We start from the raw sequence: 22,196 nt of genomic DNA, 5'->3' as shown, positions 1-22,196 counted from the left end.
CTTCTCATTAGGCCATCCTAAATGTCCAGCCTGACAGTCAGATTGTGTTCCATTTGTGTTGGCACCTTTATGTAATCTGCTAATCTGTGGAAAGTGATGTCCTTGTCTTTTCTTCCTGTAGCGTAATCATAATCCACCCTCACGTCTGCATTAAAACCACAAAAGTCCAAAAAAAAAAGAAGAAAAAAAGTCTTTCAATATGGATAATATACCACCAACCCCCCCAAAAAACACACACAAAAATGTTAAGGCTGTATAGTAAATTTATCAATTCAAGTAGCTCGACATTGAGTAAGAGCATCTTTTTATTTTAATATCAACACTTGCAATTACTAAACAAACTAAAACTATTATTGTCTTCATTAACTTCAGGTTACAAATGTTATGTGATATAAAAGGCTTTGAGCTAATGCGGCTTAGCCAGCTTTAAACCACGTGACCACGTCTGTCTTCACCATTCATTCTACACGCTCCCATTCATCTTCATCTCACTTGAGGACAAACACCCGACAGAGGTAAGTGCTGACAAAACTCTACTTTGATACCCTAACCGTAGTTTCGCCCCACTTAGGTGGGTTTGACAATCAGTGGTACTATAACTTTAAAACCCTACTTTAAAAAACTATCTTTAGTATAAAAGCCTGATTTGAAAGACTAACTCTAATATAAAATTCTACTCTGAAACAGTAATCCGAGCTCAAACCCTACTTTGATACCATAACCCTAGTTTAAAACCTTACTTTGAAATACTAACCGTACTGTAAAACCCTGATTTTAAACCTAGTTTAAAACCATATATAGAATCCATTACCTTAAAACCCTACTTTGAAACCCTAAACTTTTTTAAAACCCTACTTTGATAGCCCTAACCTAGCTCAAACTCAACTTTGATACCATAACTCTAGTTTGAAACCCTGCTTTGAAATACTAACCCTAGTATAAAACCCTGATTTTAATTTGAAACCCCAGCCCTAGTTTGAAACACTAATTTAAAACCCTAGCCCTAGTTTAAAACTCTAATTTTAAAACCTAGCCATAGTTTAAAAACCTAATTTTGAACCCTAGCACTACTTCAAAACCCTTATTTGAAACCCTCACCCTAGTTTGAAACCCTAATTTGAAACCCTAGCGCTAGTTTGAAACCCTAATTTTGAACCCTAGCCCTAGTTTGAAACCCTAATTTTGAACCCTAGCCCTATTTTAAAACCGTAGCCCTAGTTTAAAACCCTAATTTAAAACCCTAGCCCTAGTTTGAAACCCTAATTTTGAACCCTATCCCTATTTTAAAACCCTAGTTTGAAACCCTAACCCTATTTTAAAACCCTAATTTTGAACCCTAGCCCTAGTTTAAAACCCTAATTTGAAACCCAAACCCTAGTTTGAAACCCTAATTTGAAACCCTAGCCCTAGTTTGAAACCCTAATTTGAAACCCTAGCCCTAGTTTGAAACCCTAATTTGAAACCCTAGCCCTAGTTTCAAACCCTAATTTGAAACCCTATCCCTAGTTTCAAACCCTAATTTGAAACCCTATCCCTAGTTTGAAACCCTAATTTGAAACCCTAGCCCTAGTTTGAAACCCTAATTTTGAACCCTAACCCTATTTAAAAACCCTAATTATGAACCCTAGCCCTAGTTTAAAACCCTAATTTGAAACCCTAGCCCTAGTTTGAAACCCTAATTTGAAACCCCAATTTTGAACCCTAGCCCTAGTTTGAAATCCTAATTTTGAACCCTAGCCCTATTTTAAAACCCTAATTTGAAACCCTAGCCCTAGTTTGAAACCCTACTTTGAAACCCTAGCCCTATTTTAAAACCCTAATTTAAAACCCTAGCCCTAGTTTAAAACCCTAATTTGAAGCCCTAGCCCTAGTTTGAAACCCTAATTTGAAACCCTAGCCCTAGTTTGAAACCCTAATATTGAACCCTAGCCCTATTTTAAAACCCTAATTTGAAACCCTAGCCCTAGTTTGAAACCCTATTTGAAACCCGAGCCCTAGTTTGAAACCCTAATTTTGAACCCTAGTGTTGAAATTAGGGTTTCAAACTAGGACTAGGGTTTCAAATTAGGGTTTAAAACTAGAGCAAGGATTTCAAATTAGGGTTTTGAAGTAGTGCTAGGGTTCAAAATTAGGGTTTTAAACTAGGGCTAGGGTTTAAAATTAGGGTTTTAAACTAGAGCTAGGGTTTCAAATAAGGGTTTCGAAGTAGTGCTAGGTTTCAAAATTAGGGTTTTAAACTCGGACTAGAGTTTCAAATTAGGATTTCAAACTAGGACTAGGGTTTCATATAAGGGTTCAAAACTAGGGCTAGGGTATCATATTAGGGTTTTAAACTAGGGCTAGGGTTTCAAATTAAGGTTTTAAACTAGGGCTAGGGTTTTAAATTAGGGTTTCAAACTAGGGCTAGGGTTTCAAATTAAGGTTTTAAACTAGGGCTAGGGTTTCAAACTAGGGTTTTAAATTAGGGCTAGGGTTTCAAATTAGGGTTTAAAGCTAGGGCTAGGGTTTCATATCAGGGTTTCAAGATAGGGCTAGGGTTTCATATTAGGGTTTCAAACTAGGGCTAGGGTTTTAAATTAGGGTTTCAAACTAGGGCTAGGGTTTCAAATTAAGGTTTTAAACTAGGGCTAGGGTTTCAAACTAGGGTTTTAAACTAGGGCTAGGGTTTCAAATTAGAGTTTCAAACTAGGGCTAGGGTTTAAAATTAGGGTTTTAAACTAGGGCTAGGCTTTCAAATTAGGGGTTTGAAGTAGTGCTAGGGTTCAATATTAGGGTTTTAAACTAGGGCTAGGGTGTAAAATTAGGGTTTTAAACTAGAGCTAGGGTTTAAAATTAGGGTTTTAAACTAGGGCTAGGCTTTCAAATTAGGGGTTTGAAGTAGTGCTGGGGTTCAATATTAGGGTTTTAAACTAGGGCTAGGGTGTAAAATTAGGGTTTTAAACTAGAGCTAGGGTTTCAAATTAGAGTTTCAAACTAGGGCTAGGGTTTCATATTAATGTTTAAAACTAGGGCTAGGTTTTCATATAAGGGTTCAAAACCAAGCCCTAGTTTAAAACCCTAATATGATACCCTAACCCTCGTTTAAAACCCTAATTTTAAACCCTAGCACTACTTCGAATCCCTTATTTGAAAACCTAGCCCTAGTTTGTAACCCTAAATTTGCAGCCCAGCTCTAGCTCAAACCCTAAACCCCTCATTTGAAACCATGACCCTAGTTAAAAACCCTACTTTGAAATACTAACCCTAGTATAAAACCCTGATTTTAAACCTAGTTTAAAACCATACGTTGAAACTATTACCTTAAAAGCCTACTTTGAAACCCTAAACTTTTTAAAACCCTACTTTGATAGCCCAACCCTCTCTTAAAACCCTACTTTGAAATGGTAACAGGTTAAAGCCCCATTTTTTAAACACTAACTTTAGTATAAAGCTGATTTGAAACCAACCCAAGTTTAAAACCCTACCATGGAGCATTAACTTTAGTTTAAAACCCTACATTGATACACTAACCCCTTATTTTAAACCCTAACCTTCTACACGCAAGATATTTGACATATTTGTGTTTCCACCAACGCAGTTTCTCTTTTTGGAGACGATGAACACTTTGGAAGACGTCCCATTTGGAACGCCACTGGGGTCACTGGGACAAGATGTGTACTTGATGACGCCCCCTGACATCTCTGTGCCCGACTGTCCTCGGATAATGCAGGAAACTCAGGTCACTCTCACACAAACTGCACTCTTGACATGTATTATAATACCTGACAATCATTTTTATAATTTCATGAAACATTTGACAGTACGGCTTCAATCTGGAGAAGCTAATATTAACAGGCCAGCAGCATCCAGCCTACCAGGCTCCATCCTGTCCTCCCTACTGGCTGATGTTCAGCAGCCCTCACGACTTCTGCAGGGCCCCTCACAGACCCGGCAGCCCCTGGGCCTCGGAACCTCGACGCCGCAGTCACAGCTTGAACTCCGCCGACGTCCACTGGCTGCACCGTCGCACCGTCCACCGATCAGACTCGGACGACGAAGACGGCTACTGCGAGGACAACGAAGGCTCGTCCCCGGAAGACGGTCCTCAGGAGCCCACCAAGAGCCGAGAGCGCCCCCGCAGCGCCGCGCTCTCCAGGGTCAAAGACACGCACCTCGGTTTTCCCGCTCTGGGCCACAGAGGCGCCTCGACGTCTCCTGAGTGCGGCCTCCTCCCTCCAGGGCAGAAGGTCACCAAAAAAAGGCGTGCACAGAGCGCCGTGGGCAGATTGCACCCCCAAAACAATCTCTCAGGAAGGCTGCAGCAACAACGACCCTCCTCCGCAGGCCCCGTCGTCAAAAACAGAAGGCAAAAGGTGGGTTTTTTGACCAACCTGGCGGTTTGGGCACCACTCGATGTCTTGGTGAGCGTGTCCATGTGGATGCTCATCAGGCCTTCAGGACCGGAGGCTTTCTTGACTCGGCCACAGAGCTGCTGTCCGCTCTCAGCCAAGAAGAGAGGGAGCTGCTGGAGGCCGTCACCGACAAAGGATACCCGCTCCAGACTGCTATCTTGGCTCTGCAGAAGACCGGATACAACAGTCCAGACAAGGTACAATTTGTCCCACGTTCATCACTGCAGCAAATAAGTGATAGATTGTTTACAAAAAAAAAAAACGGGTAATAGCTTCGCAAGCGTAGGTTTGAAACTCTTGTACTTCAGGGATGTGATTTGACCAAAGTGAAATTATCTGAAAATTTAGCCGGGGGTCTGGGGGCCGCTGGCACCCAGCTAGGTCCAGGTATGCTTTTTAAGTACTTTCAATGCACTCACATGACAAAGAAATAGACAAAACAACAGCATAAATTTTCAATGTATATTGAACTATCCCATATAAAATGGCAGTTTTAGTCAACTCAAAATCAGTCACATTCAAAAACATTGGACTGCCTTTGCTTTTAAAAACTATCACTGAGAATATCATCATATCTAACTAATGTGATTACTAAGTTAACACATAAATAATGTTGAAGAGTTCAAATTTCATGAACAAATAATTGTATCATGACCAAATGAAAAGTAACTCATATTAGAGCATACCACAAATGTCTTTGTTATAGCAGAAGATGTTATCTGTCGGAGTCATGTGCATACACAATGAACTACTAAAAAAAAAAAAAAAATCGTATTTTTTTTTTTTTGGAGGGAGATAAAAAAAGCGGAATTCCGCGAATTAGCGGAAAAATCACATCCCTGTCAGTACTACAACTACTGTCTGCTGCATTTACAGCCCCAAATGAAATCTAAACAACTTAATTTGACAGCTCTTAAAATACCTGTCAGCCTGCAATCATCTGTGCGAGTTGGGCTACGATGAAGCTCAAGTGGAGGAGGCCTTGGAGATGTTCCAGAGCTGTGAGAGCAAGGTTGGTCCCCTTTCAAGTGAACACTTTGTCACAGCTTTGAACACCAACTTGCAATTTCCCGTTTCAGGCTGCCGAGTTCCTGCGCCTCTTGACTCAGTTCAACGAGATGGGCTTCCAGCAAAGCGCAATCAAAGAAGTGCTGCTTGTTCATGAAAATCATCGGGAAAGAGCACTTGAAGAACTCATGACCCGCATGACTTAAGCAGAACATGCAAAGCACAGGTGTCAAACTCAAGGTTTGATCCAACAAGCCACATCAATTCATGTGCATCTACTTCTTCATGATAAAGTCCTCACCGAAGTTTTTGTTTGAACATTTAGTAACATTGACAATTTTGGGCAGGGGTAACCATAACCTGGCAAGAACACGCCCACCAAACATATCTTGACCAATCACGACAACAGAGGAAAATGTCGTCTTAGGTTAAAAAAACAAAAATGACAAACATCTTTACCAACCAAAAAATGCAGGAAACGCCTTTCGCTGTTCTTTCAAAAAGGAAACTGCGGGTAATTCAATGTCGCTATGTCTGGTTTGTTAGTTTCTCACGGCCTCGGTGCGTCTTGTTTTCATCACAGCCGCATATCATATATCCTGCCCCTAAACAACTGTTGCTTTGTGATTGGTCTGCAATAAACTGCGGTTCGGAGCAAATCAGCGGGCTAAATTAGAGCTGTCAAACAATAATTTTTTTAAAATCAGATTAATGAATCACATCTTAATTTTTTTTATTAATCCCTTAATTAAAAAGGCTTTTATCAACAATTTTTGCCCGCCTATTTTGAAGAATACCTGTTATGTTATTTTGACATTTTTGATCCATTGCACTCTCATCCTCTTTTTCTAATCAGTTACTTGCATAATTTAAATTGAAAGTAGTTTGATAATAATAAAAAATAAAAGACAATAGAATAAAAAGGTCAGGCTTCATGAATATTTTGTTCAAACGTTTATTTACATATTGGAAAAGAAGAGCATTTCTGAAAGGAGTAGCATTCATTCCAGCTAGATAAAAAACAATCTTATAATAGTTGCTGAAGCACGAACAACAACAACAACAACAACTATAAAAAGTAAAGTGTCAAAAAAAGCAAATGTGTTAACAACTGTGGGAAAAAAAACCTAAGAAGTGCAAGACTTTGGTCACTGTTGACTGACAGTGGAGTTGAGCAGGCCGGCCGTCACATTTGATTTAGAAGCCTCCGACAGCTCCCTCTGAGACAAAAGAGCAAAGTTAGTTCAGTTCGTTCTGTGAAAGCACCACTTCATGCATAAAGTGTTTTTTTTTGTCTTCTGACACCATGACTTCCTATTCAGAATAAATTGGTGGAAATGAGTTCATGTGTTTTTAGAATCTTTCTATTACAAATCGAACGCAACAACTACTGAAAATTAACTAGTCATTTCGAACAAATCAGCAAAGTACTTTGAAGGAAATGATGTTTTTTTTCCACAGCTTTGCCACCATCTAACTTTGCTCAGTGAAAAAACAAACGCGTTAAACTGCATTTACCGCAAATTCCGAATAGGAGCCAGCAGCAACAGCGTTAAAGGTGAAGGTGCAATCTTGAGTATCCTGAGACCTGAGAGTGCCACACGGAGGGATTCTGTTCAAGTTCTCCTTGTTGCGCTCAGTTGCTTGGGGGGTCTTTGCATGCCCGGGGGTTCGCAGGCCGCCACTCTACAAAGTTAAGTTGAAATGACTTATGCAGAGAAACACAGTCCGGAACTCGGGTCCCGTGACGGCAAACCGCGACCAATCGTACCTTACTGGCAGATGGAGGCAGCTTTTGGACGGACGACTGGCACATGGTTCCCCCCAAGGCTGAACCGAGGATGCTGGTAGGCTTGGAGATGGTTGAGATTCCCATCTGCGGGAAACGCCGGAGCAAACGTTTTTTTTTTTTGTTGCACTCCACCAGAGCCGCTCATAGCTCACCTTTCTTTGTTTGCTCGGTGTGGGGGTTCCGACGGCGTGCCTTTTGGATGCCGTCCTCACCGCAGTGCCGTACAACATGTCTTCCTTCGTCTGTTGGTTCTTCTTCAGTTGCTAATTCAAACAACAAAACGCATCAAGGGCTGAGGATGACGACGACTTGGAGAAAGTTTCACGTACCCGCTCCATTTTCTCTTGCTCCTTCTCGGCGTGGTGCCGCTCCCACTGCTGCGTCACATAATCCAGAAACTTCTGCCCATTGACAAAGAACTTTTTGCCTTGCTCGTGCTCCCAAAAATCGATTTGGGCCTTCAGAGTCTTTTCGAGCTGGTGAGAAGAAAGTCAGAAATAATTGATGCAAAAAACATGTCGATCACGGGATCGTTGGGCTCGGACCAAAATTTGACATTTTCAATTCGTTATGTTCAACTTTGTCCTTTTAGGATTCAAGTCAAATGCTCTGCCATCAACTCGTATCTTCCTTTAAAAGGGATACTTGACTCATTGAGGTCTTTTCAGCAGTAAAAAGTTAATATTTTGTGCAGAATTCATTTGGTAACTTCATTATTTTTCTTGTATAATTAATAACTTTTAAAAGTAATGTTTCCACTTCCTGTCGACTGAAGATAACCTGTGCTGAGGAAGTCAGTCTCGACCAATCATGGCTCACCCGTTTTCTGAGTTTGGTCAGCAAACAGAGCTGATGTAATATCGGCATCTGCCTTTTTTTTTTATTTTATTATTATGAATCTGAAGGCCGATAAAGTTGGTATGTCACTGAGCAGCGAATGCTTGCGAACGTAGCGAATTTTGGGTTTTCATCAGGATTTGTAAGATGTTCACAGACCGTTTTTACTACTTGTCGCAAAGAAAAGTCAAACATGTTCAGTCAGACAAACTTTCAGTGTTTGCAAAGACCTTTTGAAACCTTTTTGATTCATTTAAATTTCGTTTATAAAAAATGATCGTGACATTGAGAATGGCCTCTACACTTTTTATTAAAAAAAAATAATAATTGGGGGGAAAAACTTGGGAACTATATACTTAGTTTTTAATTTAGCTTAACTAACATATTGACGAACCTGGAAGCTCCCTACAATTTTTGTAATATTTTTTTTTAAACAAAGATGTCAATTCGTTATACGTTTCAAATTAAAAAGGAAAAAGTACATTTTTAAAACTTTAATGCTAATATGTTCTCATTTACCGCAAATGAATATAAACTTGAAATTTCGGTTATCGCCCTTGAAAAAAAAAACAAACAAAAAACATCATTCCATCACTACTACAGAGTGTGAGTACTTCTGCCACCTTTTCACAGTACCTTGGGCAAACTTTTCTGCAGGTCACTTCGCTGCTTCGCCTCCTTCAAAAGGGTCCCGCCTCTGTTGTTCAACCTCGACATGTCACTAGCTTTCCTCTGTGATGAGAAATGACGGCACGTCCCTCATACAAATATCACCAAAAGCAATGTTGACAGTCCTTCCAATTACGATGCGATGTACTCACATCCAGTTCCAAATACACATCCCAGTACTCCTGCCATTTTCGGACACCCTCAAACAGCTCTTTATGGTCGTCAAAGTAGCTCTTCAGGGTTTTGACTTCGGCCTCGTGCTGGTTGAGAAGCTCCTCCGTCATGTCGTCTGCGTAAATAGCAATGTCAATTTTAATAATAGGTCTAAGTACAAAAAGAGCCATTTCAGGCACACACACACAAAAATGATCTGTCTGGAGCCGCAAAACATTTGAACATTGTGTTGGAAGAAACTGTTAGTCTAATGTACTGAGAGCCCAAGAGCTAATTAGACCGGCACCAGAACAAAAATATGCAGCATCCAAGACGTACGGATTCATTTTCTTCTACCTTTTGTTTTCCAGTTTGGGATTTTTTGTGTAATTTTTTTTATACATTGATACTTTCCCCTTTCTGTTAAATTTCTGACTTTTTGTGTGCAATTTTATTGACAGTCATTTTCTGCCTGTTCTCCCTTTAGTGGACATTTTCTGCCTTAAAAAAAAAAATCTTTTTTTCTGACTTTTTAGGCAATTCCAAAGATATTTAATAGCAATCTCCTGCCTTTATTTTTCAACATTTACTTTTTAAACGTTTTCTTTGTTGCCCCTTTTTTTTTTTTTTTTTAAATACCAAATTCTCACATTTTTTGGTCAATTTCATGGACATTTTATATTACTTTTCTTCTCCTTTTGGACATTTTTAGGTATTTAAAAAAAATAAAATAAAATTGTTCTCATCTAGCTCATCTCCGTTTTTCTGACAATTTAATAATGTGGATTGTGACATTTTCTAATATATATTTTTTGTAAAATCCATTCATTTGAAGCATACTTTAAATAAACAAAAACAAATATGTAAAAAAATGAATCTAATTCTTTTCGCGATCCACAGTAGAGTGACTAAAGAGCCACACGTTGTCTAGTAACCGCCAATTACATATGTTGCCTACAGGAGGCGGACATGTGTTGCCACCATCTTTTTGCTACAGATACCCGAAGGAGAAGAACTCTGCATGTAATAACTGGCGGGAGGCTTGCAAAGTGTGGTCTTTATGAGGAACCATCGTGCGCGTACTATTGAACTTAGGTCATTGCATTCTACTAGTTCACAAGATGGCACTCAATTCTACAGTCCCTTTCAGTGAAATAAATAAATAAATAAATAAATAAAAAATATATATATTCAATTTATCATGTTATTTTTCTATTAAAAGGATCTTTTTTTTTTATGAAGTCATATCAGGTTATGAAAGGAAAATATATATATTTTTTAATCCCAGTCCTATTGTACAAAAGATTGCGCCACCAAAGTAAATCTAGTCACCATCGTGATAAGGAAGAAAAGCCTGGCGCTGTTCTTGACTGTAGAAGCAGGCTTCCCAGTAAAGTGCGATCTCAGCTCTGATGTCATCGATGATACTTTTCATGCTCTCGCGTCTCAGCAGTTCGAGACGCTCAACCTCAGCATGGAGCTGGTGCAAAAGAATACGAGCATTAATACGCACAACACGCGGTTTCATTTCGTGACCCCCCCCCCCCAAAAAAAACCTTCTTACTGCCTCAATGTTTCTCTTCTTGAACCCGATTATGTGCGCAGACAATTTCTCCCTCTCCTCCAGGGGGATCTTCAGCCTGTCCCACAGTTCCCGGGTCTTGGCGCGGAGCGCGGCACACAGCACCTCTTTCTCCGCCTTGCACTGTTGCAACTGGTACGGGTCACGGTCACTCTTGTTATGAGGTCAGACACTACGGGATGTTCTCGGGGTGGAATGAGGCACGGTTGCGTCACCTGGCTAAGGAGTAGTTTGAGGGCGTCGATGTTGTCAGTGGAGAGAAGGAAGACCTTCTCGTCCTCGTACATCACATCCTTTTCAAAATCCGTCTTGGCCTCTCGCTCCAGATCGTCCATGCACGCGATTATCTCCTTCTTTACACCCACAAATTCTTCACGGCGACGCTCCTGTAAAAACCCGTCTTATTTATTTATTAAAAAAAAAAAAGACCACAATTATTAATTTAAAAATAAAAACATTAAATAATAATAATAATAATAATAATAATAATAATAATAATCAGGAAAAAAATGGAAATGATCACCACCTTTTCCTTAGTGAGGAAATGAACATGGGCACGGTACTCGTCGAGTTGCCTCGGGGTTGGGACTGACTCCAGGTCGATGCCGAAGGGGGTGCTGTCCATACTGTCACATAAATCGCGGTCTTGGACAGCAAGACTCTTGAGGTCGTCCATTCTCTGCATTTTGCGCTTCGTCATCATCTCCACACGAGTGCGGATGTTCTTTTCCAACTGCAGCACGGTGAACCCGTTCTCCGCCTCCTCCTCCTCCTTTCACACGCACGCACAGTACGAGGACCTAACTGATTAACCGGTTGCCCGATTTAAGATCCAGAGATGAGCCCTCTTTCAAAATAATCATAATTGGCCAGGGTTTTCTGATTAAACACCTAGATATTTACTTTTTCAAACAATAAATACTGTTCAGTGCTGGAGTCACTCAGAATGATATAACGTTTGCCCACTAGATGGTGCTCTGGCTCCATTTAATCCAATATGGATTGATCTTAAATCCACGCATAACAACCAGAAGGGAAATTAGCTATTAGTAGGGGTGTAAGAAAAAAATCGATATCGCAATATATCACGATATTACAGCACGCAATTCTCAAATCGATTCAATACGCGGCAGAATAGATTTTTAAACATAAATTTTTTTTATGGGAATATTCAACAAAATGTCTTAGGGTTAGGATTCACACATTAAGCATGGAAGAATGTTATATTAATGGAACATTAAGCCTTAATATTTTATTTCAGTGCTGTTCAAACATGAAAAAGTTAAATGCAGTGGCTCAGTAAGCAATTTTCAGATAAATATATACATTTTCATACAAATCTTACAGTGTACATGTACAAGTTTAATGTTTTTTATTTTCTAAATTTGAGAAAAAAAATAAAATCGCAATAATCAATTTATAGATTCATATCAGGATTAATCTGTATCGAATCGAGACCTATGAATCGTGAAACGAATCGAAAGGTACTAGGCAATTCACACCCCTAGCTATTAGTATTGTTTTCTGTAAATTATTGGAATTTAAAAAAAAAATGTAAAAAATAAAATAAAAATCCAAACGAGTCAGGCCTAATTACAACTAATCTTGTAGGCTGCAAACACACATTTCAAAAATGTACCTCAAAGGGGGGCATCTGAAGTTCACTGCACAGCTGATGAAGCTCTTTGCGGTTGGATTCAATACTTTCCATCACGTGCTTTCTGTGCTCCTCTTCCTCAACTATCATCTCGTCCAGCAATTTCTACAGGCAGGCGAAAATCCAAACATACCAGACAGACAGTCAGCCGGCGACTATTGAGAGAAGCTGTGTATTGCATTGGTCTTACTCTGATGCACTGATGAACTGTATTAGTTCTCTCGCTGCGTTTTTTCTCTGGAAAGCCAATTTCATCCCATAATTCCTGCAACCTGACCAGAGCTCTGTTGAGGTAGGCAACAGACTCCGCAGCATGGACTTCACTGCAAGACACAAGCAGGTAAACCAAAGTGCTTCTTATTTCAGCGCCAGCTTTCTTTTGTTCACCATTCAGTTATAATTTTTTTAATAATTTATTTTAACTTGATAATGTATGCGTTTTATCAAGTACTGCTTTTCATTTATCCTGATATTGTTTGGGATCAAATCTTTAATGGGTATTTCTTTGAAGTACCTTATTGCACTAGATGACAAAGTACAACTGTCAACTAACAACGACGATTAAGTACATTTGTGAGTGAATTGAGACTCATTAATTCAGTACGATATTTTTGTAAGGATGGGCATCATGGGGGCGGAAGGCTCAGTCATAATGGTCATCCTTAATCCCATATGCCATTTTTGTAAGCACGTCACTGAACCCCCAGTTGCTCCTAAAGCTGCGTCATCAGTATGTGAAAGAGTAGTCGAATGTAAATCGCCTTGAGGGCCATTTACGTTGGCTAAGTTAACATCAGTTAGCTTTTGACGCATTACTGACGACGCGGTGGACTAGCGGTTTAGAATTTTGATTCGAACTCACCAATAATACCATTAACAGCACAGGGTTAAGCTAGCCCACGGTCGTCAAATAAAAAAAAGGCTACAAGCTAGTTTTTGCAACGTTTCGCTAACGGCAAACGAATTTATTCTTTTAACAACCAGTCTCGTTGATTACAGATGAGATACCCACCTCATTCTCATGTTGGCACTTGTGAACGCCGACTACTCTAAAAAAACAAAACAAAAAAACAAACAAAAAAACTAACTAACGTCTCCTCTTCCTGCGTGTCAAACGGCAACACTTGCGGTCGGCGTGGCTCGTGTCTCTTTTCAACTCTTTTGTCGACTCCAGCTGGCGTTTGAAATTTGCAACGTCGGGACGCGTGCACTCTGATTGGCTCGGAGTGGTGACGTCACGGGGAGGCGCATGTAGTGTTCGAAAGCCTAAAGTTAGAAGCGTGTGAAAATTGCTAAATAAATAAAAAAAATAATAAAAAAATTAAAAAAAAGAAAGAAAGAAAATTGCTGAATTGGGACAGTATGTATGACGTCATCGACTTGCGCCACTGTTGCAGACTTTCTTGATACGATTATAACAAAAAGGCTTTGAAAACTATAAATATTTGTTTAACTTTTAAGATATCGATGACATAATTGTTTTTTCCCCCATGTTGTACACTATACTTAATAGTTCTTCAAACACAAACTTTAATTGTGAGAAACCCCAACCACCACATGAATGTTAGTAACTTTATTGATCGGGACAACAAAAAGTATGTATTTTCAATATTTCCCCCCCTGGCGTCAAATGAAATAAATAGCAATGCAATTGCAAGCACATAATATGTATTGACAGTGACAAAAAAAAAAAAACTTTATTAGTGACAGTAATGTTGTGAATAGAAGTTCACCAGAACTTCTTCACTGAACTGGTAGGTCAGCTTCTTTTTCACTTTTTGAATCTCGCCAGTTTTACCATAGTTCCTCAGAGCACGAGCCATTTTTTGGTAGGTCATTTTTTTGCGATTTCCTTTTTGGACTCCCCAGTGACTGGCCAGGGCTTCTTTGTGTTTCGTGGAGAACTGGAAGATGCCCTTTTCCTGGTCCACCCACCAGATGGAATCACTCATGTCGCCGTTTCTCAGCAAGTCCAAGAGAAACTGGTACAAGCGGATTTTCCTCTTGACGTCTAGATTGTAAAAATATCATACTATCAATGAGGATTCAGGAATAATAGTCAGAAGTCAAGTAAAAAATGTGCCGACACTAGTCTAAGCATGATATTCTGATTAATATGGCTTTTTTTTGGGGGGGGGGGGGGGGGGGGGGCAAGATTTAACCAGAAGAATAATTTTTCTTCCATTCAAGGAGGCTGTTTTTATGCAACACCGCCCCCTGCTGGTGACTAAAATTGACGTCAAAGTGACAAAAAAAAAAAATCACGTGATGAAAGGATGCAACCAGGTGAGCCTGTGAAACTTTTTTCTTGCCCAAACAGTGATGACTTTGACACTTACTTGAGTCTTTCTTGATGGAGGGCAGGTTGTGGTACTCAGATCCATCCTCGCCTTCTGATACTTCCAGTGGGGGGCTGATACCTCTCTGTTCCTCTTCCGAATAGTACTGGATGGATGAGACTGGGCTTTGGTACTGATAGTACATTGACGAGGTGTAATTTGGGATCTTCAAGACAAAACGTAAGCATGTTGTGGTTCGTTCAAATAGGCTGGTTGTGAGTTTGTTTAGTCATGCAAAAAGAGGATGTCCTTTTCTTTGACACAAATGTAAGTTTGAAATGATCAACATTATACAAATATATATATATTTTATATAATCAACAATCTCTGTGAGATTATTTTTCCCCTTTAGTCCAACTTATTTATTTTATTTTATTTATTTTTTGTAGCGGAGTCTTGTAAAGTGCTTTCATCTCATGAAGATTTCATAGGGTAAATGTGTCCGAGCTTAAAAATAGCAGCAATATTATGTTGACGCAGTGGTCTGTCATCAGCTACACTCACCCACACTGCATGAATCACATCTTCAACCAACTACGCTAATGTTAAAACTTAAATGCTTAATTTTCTTCTTTCCCTTTTTTGGGGCAGTGAAATTACCCTTTTGGGGCCAATGTTTTTATTAGGGCCTGACTGATGTGGATTTTTTATTTTTTTTTAAGGCTGATGCCGATTCTGAAAATTGGCAGAATAGAATCCAGATAATCAATTAGTTGAAAATTCATATATACATATATATGCAGTTTTGGGCCCTAAATGATTAAAACAATAAAGATACAAATTACTGGCAGACCATTTTACAATATTTTGCTTTTTAGTATTTGTTTAATTTCAAAACAGAGAGAAAAATCTGCAAAAAAATATGTCAGGTTAGTGTGCTATTGTGTTAATATATATATATATATATATATATATATATATATTTTTTTTTTATCAGGAAAAAAATCTTCAGATTTTTCAGTGCTTTGTTGGCTAATTAAATCGCCTGCTGGTGAAAATGTAATGTATGTTTTTGAGAGGTCCAGAACTCATCCCCCTTAAAAGTCACTCATTAGAAAAAAAAAGAAAGAAAGAAAGAAAGAATAAAGCCCCAAATCCACACAAAATACTGTCGATCTATCATAACAGGATACATGAAAAATTGTCAAGGGCCCATGCACAAAACAGAACAGATTTTTTTTTCCATTCTGGTTTGAAGCAAACATTTCATCCAAATGTGCCCCAATCCGGAGGATGACACTAGAGAAGTGATTCCCAACCCTGGTTGCACACTAGTGTGCCATGAGAAATGATCCAATTTCACTTCATTTATCCAAAATGGTTTACTCATTAATTACAACTTGTTTATTTATCTTTGCCAGCAAATGACTGTATAGTGACAGACAGAATAACAAAATGCTCTTAAACTAGATGGCAGAAGATACCATAAACCTTTACTTCCTGGACTTTACTTTCCAAATATGCATGCTGACAAGCGGTCTTTCACAGTGAGAGAGTGCAGTGTGAAAAGGGTTTAAGTTAAAGCTTCTGCAAATGTAACTGAGTTCAATGATGAAGTCAATCTGTGAGTAAATGGAAATGATTATTTCAGTATTGTTTTTGGTGATTTCCTGTGAGATTTTACTCAAGTAAAATGGCCGCCTTGGAGCAATAAAAGTTGGGAAACACTGTAATAGATATATAGGCTAAATTGCAAAGCTTTTTGGCTAGCATCAAATCTTAGAAAAGCATGGTGACAAATTTGACATCATTTCAACTCTTCACCATGAAAAGTAAAATCTCCGGTTCAAATCCATGCAGATCCTATAATTGAAAAAAAAAAAAGAAGGCACAATGGCACAAATAATGACAATAAAAAGGGCCTCACTTGTGGCAGCACAGAGAGCGGTGCCTCCAGGTGAAGATGACCGTCAGCGCTGTAGCGGTAAGGTTGAATTTGTTGAGGAGCCACACACTGAAGCTCCGTTAAATGACTCGACGGAAAATGGTCAAAGTCTGCCGGCTGGACATGCTCCGTGTGGTAGCTCCATCTGTAGTCTGACATTTGGCACACGTTGGTCTCGCAGCCACGCGGCAATCTTATCAAATCGTCGTCTTACCTTCATAAACGTCCCCCGCGTTCGTGAGGTACGGGTATAGCTCTGCCGGGTCTGCTCGATAACTCTCTGGCTCACTTTGAATAATATCCTCAGAGGCCTGTGTTAGGAGGAAGTATATATTTGAAATTGTGCAACAATCTTCATTGTATTAGTACTGTTGTTCTTAACAGAACATTGAATTAATAATGTAAACATTTAACATAGCACTTTTAAATGTTATCCAAAAAAAAGAAAAAAGAAGCCCAAGTCTTTGTGCGCTACAATGTCAATTAAAAGCTGAAAACTTTTTTTCTGCATGCATGTGGCTAGAAAATGACAAAAGAATGAATACTTACAGGTGGTATGACAAAGCCTTCCATTGTGTAATATTCGAATATTGAAGCAGATCATAAATGATAGCGTTGCCCTTCTACTGTGACAAACAACACAGTGACTTGAGCAGACAAACAGGAACTGAGAGTGACCTGACGTGCACACAGTCCCAACAACCAATTGTCGAATTTAAATGTCCACCTCCGCTTCCCTCAAAGTTCATTTAGCAAGCGCGCTCACGTTTTTACATGTACTCGATGCCCAGTTGATCTGATTCGTCATATTCAAGTACTGTTTACAATACATCACTTCTATCGATACCATCAAGGTGTATGCTGGGATATTTGCGCACTGACAGACACTGAAACCAAAAGCGAAGTTTGGAATTAGCTTTGTTCCTCTTTTTTTTGGAATTATGGTTTTAGTTGAGGAAGTTTCGAACATGAGAATGAAACTCACTGAAAAAGGTTGCTTTGGTTACATTTTCCATTGTATTAACGCATTCAATAAAGGAACACAAACTTCACTTTTACTTTAATGTTAGTATACGTGGCCATATTGAAATGTATTTACACTTTTATAGTACACCCTGAAAGTATTCATATTGATATAAGGAACTTGGTTACACACCAAAAATATGAAAACTGGAACTGGTTGATTGATGTGATGGCTTTAGGCACTTGGGTCTCAACAGGTCACTCTTTGTGCTGTGTTTGAATTTATTGTTGAGTCGTCTCTTCCTGTGCTCGTGTGCGTTCCAAAAACACGCAGAGACCTCAGCTTCCTCATGATGACACTGAACAGAAGAAGTGTATAGATGATGAATAGATAGCCCTTGAAGAATGAAGGGTTGCTCTGTCCACGGTCATGATCCAAAACTACTCATCCGTAGCCTGGAGTCTATCTCAGTTTACTTTAGGGGACGGCAGGATTTTGATTGCCTGTCAATCACAGAGCTCACACATAAAAACACACTCTTCCATCATCCTAACATTTATTTATTTATTTTATTGTAGGGGCAAAATACAGCAGTTTTTATCAATATTAGAAGGCAGCCATTTTGCCGCTTACTGTCGAGTGAAGATGACATCACAGTTGCTCAGGTCTCAGGTAACGACCAATCACATCTCAGCTTCAGAAAACAAGTGAGCCGAGATTGGTCGTTGCCTGAGCCCTAAGCAACTGTGATGTCATCTTCAGTCGACAGCAAGTGGCAAAATGGCTGCCCCCTGAGATGGATAAAAATGTGCCGGGTTTAGCTTCATAACTCATATTACACAAATGTCATATTAATCAAAATGTCATGTTCAGACTAGTGAGGTCAGAGTATGGTAGATTATTGTCAAGAAATGTTTAAGGTTGACTTCCCCTTTAATCCACCCTACTGAGCATTTAGACAGAGTCCATTTGTTTTTTCCCTTGGTTAAATAAAATGTGTGTATATTTTCTATTTGTTTATGAACAACTTATTTTTGTAACAGAACAAATTGAGAAATGACAAAAATCAACAACTTTACACTTACATTTATTGTTTGTAACGCTTGTTAGTTATACACAATTAAATAGAAAGGAATTAATTATTTTATTTACTTATAGAATGCATTAAATGCACATTTTAACCTAAACTACTAATAACCTGGCCTGTTTGTCCATAACTATTTTTTTAATAATAATCAAACATGGCCCATAATGACAAAAGTGTCTAAAGGATACATTCACAACCACTAGAAATCAACCAATTTCGTCTAATTGGTCCAAAAATTCTCATTAATTTTATGGATCTCTGCCAAAAATTAACAAATTAAATAATTTAATAGCAAAAACGCAGGGCTGAGTCAATCAGTATATTTGTGACTACATTGATTGAGATGAGATTTAAAAGTACTGTATAAAAGGCTTTTTGTGACACTTATTTGAATTTTTGACGTAAAAAAGCATGCCTAGTTTTGTTTTAACAAAGGAAAATTATTTTATCCACTACACTGTCGTCTCTTTGTAACAGTATCAACATCTTGTTTTGGCGCCATCTAGAGGACTAATGCATTTTTGAAGGGAGCGATCCAGTATCCGGGCTAGATCGAGCTGACTGGCAGAAGCAGACAACCAAAACATCGCATCCAGGCCTCAGCGTCTCCATCCTCGGTGCGGCGATGCACGCAGCCAACCCGACCATGACTCCCTGAGGGGGGGGAGGGGGGTCCCCTGTTTCACGGAGGGGATTTCTCAACACGGCACCCGCATGGAAGGAACATGGCTGCGATGAGGACTTTAACCGCGGCGGGTCTCGTCCTAGCCTTGTGCGCCCTCGGCCTGATCGCGGTGGCCATCGGCACCGACAACTGGTACGAGACGGACGCCAGGAGGCACCGAGAGCGCTGCAAGAATTACTCGAACAAGAGAACCGACCCAGGTTACATCTACATCTCTAACAACAACCTCCCGCTGCGCATGCTGCCCAAATGGGGCGCCGAGTCGGAGGCGAGGATGCCGAGGCTGCGGGCTCGACGGCACCTTGCGACTCCAGCCTCCGCGATGGAGTCGCTGTGCAATCGGCATTTTAACTCCACCGTCACCGGACTGTGGAGGAAGTGTCACCGGATGGGATTTGATTTGGAGACGGAGGATTTAATCTTTAAAGGTTAGATGCTGTGGTCATTTGTGTGCGTGCGCGTGCGTGTCAATGCGTATAAACATCTTGCGCAATCCAATACAAATCGCAGGTCCACATAAAAAAAAAAAACGTGTAAACAGAAGCATTGGCGTGTTTAATAATACGTTTTTCCATCTTGGTGTGGGTGGATGGATGCATACGGGTTGGTGATGGAAGGTTTTTTTTTTTAGGGATGGGGGTGGGGGGGCATCCTCTTCTTATCCTGTCAGGGTTTATGTGACCCCCCCTCTCTCTTTGTGCCGCGTTTGCCTACACAGGATTGGTTGCACGCTGCACGCCAATAAAATACTACTACTCTTCATCGGCATTGCCCAAAAATGTGCCCATCAACCTTACGAAGACGATCAGGCAGGATGAGTGGCATGCACTACGTGAGTCTTTTGTTTTTTTTGCAATTGAATATGCTTAAACTATCGCAACCAAAAACAACACTATTTCTTCTTCTTTTGCAGATCTGCAGAGGATGACGGTCAGTTTCATCGGCATGGCCATATCCATCATCCTCTTCGGTTGGACCATTGGCGTGCTGGGCTGTTGGAAGGCACACGACCTCATGCAGTATGTTGCTGGACTGCTTTTCCTCATGGGAGGTAAGCGCTGTACCTCAAGTCGCCACACGAGGGCGGTAAGCTCCTTCTCAAAGGGAACCCCCAAAATGCATACACCCAGCCATTTTCTATTCAAGGGGCGTATTTACGTTAGAAAAAAAGGTCACGGCCCAGGAAAAAATAAGCTAACCAGTCACAACAATTAGATTAAATGCAAGAGAGGCATCCAAAAATTACTGAGTGCTCAGTTTTGATATGATTTTTATGTATTCTGCACGCGCTTGACGGAGACAAAACCTTAAGTTTCGGCCCCGAAGCCGTAATCATTATTTTCACTCTACAGGAAAATAGGGGCAACAGCCATTGTGCCACAGTAGTGCTTCCTGTCCATTTTACAATTCTTAAAACATATGTGGGTGAAAAATATGGTTGTTTTAACACTCCAATTTGCGTCAATCTTGTGACAAGCACCTTTAATTAGATTGCAGTGATTTCTAAGTGCACCGTATTGAGAGATTTTTCTAATACTCTGTTGCCCTATTGAGCAATGCGAAAGAAAAAAATATTTATTATTATTATTTTTATAACTATATGGGAAGGAAGATTTATTCAATGGCAGTTTTTTTTGGCCCCAAGTCAAATCTTTAAGCCACAGCTGTCAAGTATCGGTGGCTGGTATCGGCGGCCTCCATGATATCCGTTACATTGAAATAAGGCCGTATTGGCCCGATGCCGATACGCACCCATCCCTAGTTACAGTATTATCAGTGTTGGGAAGATTACTTTGGTATTGGATTGTTTAAACTTAAAAGTTACCCTGAAATATTAGTGCACAGCAAATGAGTCAGTGTTAAATTTCCAGTGTTTGATCAAATATGCAGTAAGCAGTATCAATTTAACACTGTCAGAGTAAATTTCCTTGAGTGTTGGGGTGGATGTTGCGTATAACCTGAATAATAATAGTAATGTACTTATAAGAGTTGGCAGAGTTAAATGTTTAACACTGACACTAGTGTAGAGTACTTTCAACACTAGTGAGTGTTTACCAAGTGTTGATTTTTAACACTTTTACAGTGTTGGAGTAATACTAATTAAGTGTAAAAAAAAAAAGAAGTAACACTTTGAAAAGTGTCAGATTTACACTCAGAATCTGTCTGTTAGTACCTCGATCAAATCCACTTGCACCACAACTTAGACCTGCTGGTCTAAATTGTAGTTTACTTTCTGTCACCTGTTTATCAGATGTAGCAAATATGTTTACGTGAGTGCTGTTATTTCCAAGCTCTTAAATGCATCACTCTCCATTCATTTTTACACTGTAAAATGCTTTAAAGTCTGTCACGTGTTTCACTTCCTCCGGACAGGAACGTGCTGCATCATCTCTCTCTGCACGTGCGTGGCGGGAATCAACTTTGAATTGTCGCGTTACCCACGCTACATGTTTGGAATACCGGAGGACATCAGTCACGGCTACGGCTGGTCCATGTTCTGCGCCTGGGGCGGACTGGGACTGACTCTGCTGGCCGGGTTCCTGTGCACGCTGGCCCCCTCCCTCTACCCACCGCACACCCCAGTGGCTCACAAGCCGCGGCAGGAGAACGGCTGCGTGTGACGGGCCGGCCCTGCGCTAACCCCAGACGGACAACGCGGCGACCCGCATTAAGAGCAGTTTGTGGGAATTCTGCAGCGTGCAGAGTGGCACAAAGAAAGCACAAGAACTCGAGGAGGGGAAGGGATATTTGACTGAAGATGACCCCTCTCATGATTGAATCTGTGTTATTGCTTGCTCTCAAAGAGGACAGTATGTAGTTCAGCACATTTGTAACCCCCCCCCCCCCTCCCAATCATCTGACTAAAGAAAGCGAATAGCACAACCTTGAAACTGTAATAAATATGAAACCATATGGATGTGTACCATCACATTTGAAAGGGCAACTGTGTATCATTATGTATCATTCAGCACAAGTTATGTACATGTACCTTTTGAACCGTATGTATGCAGATGTATTTGTGTTTATTCAAGGGGAAAAGATGGCACATTAAGTCCAAACTGTGTTCGACTGAAGTGTTTTTGTTGTTCTTGAGGTCGTCTACCCCCATCAGAATATTTTTGAAAAATAAAACAGCCATGCAAAGCA

At 40.0% G+C, this 22,196-nt stretch overlaps 4 protein-coding genes and 1 long non-coding RNA gene across 6 annotated transcripts; 2 read left to right on the top strand and 3 right to left on the bottom strand.

Moving 5' to 3' along the window:
• Positions 1 to 245: 245 nt before the first annotated feature.
• Positions 246 to 1,139, bottom strand: LOC144054154 (uncharacterized). The gene is made up of 2 exons (XR_013294614.1): positions 914 to 1,139; positions 246 to 735 (listed from the first exon to the last, which is right to left on the bottom strand). It is a non-coding gene; the product is annotated as an uncharacterized LOC144054154 (long non-coding RNA).
• LOC144054153 (uncharacterized) lies at positions 474 to 6,740 on the top strand. Its single transcript, XM_077569290.1, has 6 exons — positions 474 to 515; positions 3,578 to 3,718; positions 3,801 to 4,352; positions 4,430 to 4,588; positions 5,302 to 5,403; positions 5,471 to 6,740. Exons 2-6 carry the CDS (start codon positions 3,596 to 3,598, stop codon positions 5,603 to 5,605), a joined length of 1,071 nt encoding a protein of 356 aa, XP_077425416.1. The 5' UTR covers positions 474 to 515; positions 3,578 to 3,595; the 3' UTR covers positions 5,606 to 6,740.
• On the bottom strand, positions 6,339 to 13,265 carry LOC144054152 (protein regulator of cytokinesis 1-like). Of its 2 annotated transcripts, none has more exons than XM_077569288.1 (14): positions 13,102 to 13,265; positions 12,280 to 12,412; positions 12,072 to 12,194; positions 10,959 to 11,204; positions 10,648 to 10,818; positions 10,415 to 10,564; positions 10,183 to 10,330; positions 8,850 to 8,986; positions 8,665 to 8,760; positions 7,521 to 7,667; positions 7,344 to 7,454; positions 7,171 to 7,275; positions 6,918 to 7,085; positions 6,339 to 6,619 (listed from the first exon to the last, which is right to left on the bottom strand). In XM_077569288.1, the coding sequence occupies exons 1-14, from the start codon at positions 13,110 to 13,112 to the stop codon at positions 6,548 to 6,550; spliced, it is 1,818 nt and encodes a 605-aa protein (XP_077425414.1). In that variant the 5' UTR covers positions 13,113 to 13,265; the 3' UTR covers positions 6,339 to 6,547. The 2 variants fall into 2 exon arrangements, with proteins under 2 accessions (XP_077425414.1, XP_077425415.1); XM_077569289.1 differs by having other exon boundaries at positions 6,988 to 7,085.
• Positions 13,266 to 13,647: 382 nt separating this feature from the next.
• Positions 13,648 to 17,158, bottom strand: spi1a (Spi-1 proto-oncogene a). The gene is made up of 5 exons (XM_077568591.1): positions 16,863 to 17,158; positions 16,528 to 16,624; positions 16,296 to 16,465; positions 14,429 to 14,594; positions 13,648 to 14,100 (listed from the first exon to the last, which is right to left on the bottom strand). The coding sequence occupies exons 1-5, from the start codon at positions 16,884 to 16,886 to the stop codon at positions 13,790 to 13,792; spliced, it is 768 nt and encodes a 255-aa protein (XP_077424717.1). The 5' UTR covers positions 16,887 to 17,158; the 3' UTR covers positions 13,648 to 13,789.
• Positions 17,159 to 18,885: 1,727 nt separating this feature from the next.
• On the top strand, positions 18,886 to 22,196 carry tmem276a (transmembrane protein 276a). Its single transcript, XM_077567074.1, has 4 exons — positions 18,886 to 19,477; positions 19,768 to 19,881; positions 19,963 to 20,100; positions 21,423 to 22,196. The coding sequence occupies exons 1-4, from the start codon at positions 19,090 to 19,092 to the stop codon at positions 21,668 to 21,670; spliced, it is 888 nt and encodes a 295-aa protein (XP_077423200.1). The 5' UTR covers positions 18,886 to 19,089; the 3' UTR covers positions 21,671 to 22,196.

This window comes from Vanacampus margaritifer, chromosome 6 (assembly GCF_051991255.1).
Source record: "Vanacampus margaritifer isolate UIUO_Vmar chromosome 6, RoL_Vmar_1.0, whole genome shotgun sequence".
Classification (NCBI taxonomy): Eukaryota; Metazoa; Chordata; class Actinopteri; order Syngnathiformes; family Syngnathidae; genus Vanacampus; species Vanacampus margaritifer.
The sequence above is the reverse complement of the archived record's forward strand: the minus strand, read 5'-3'. Positions and strand labels throughout refer to the sequence as shown.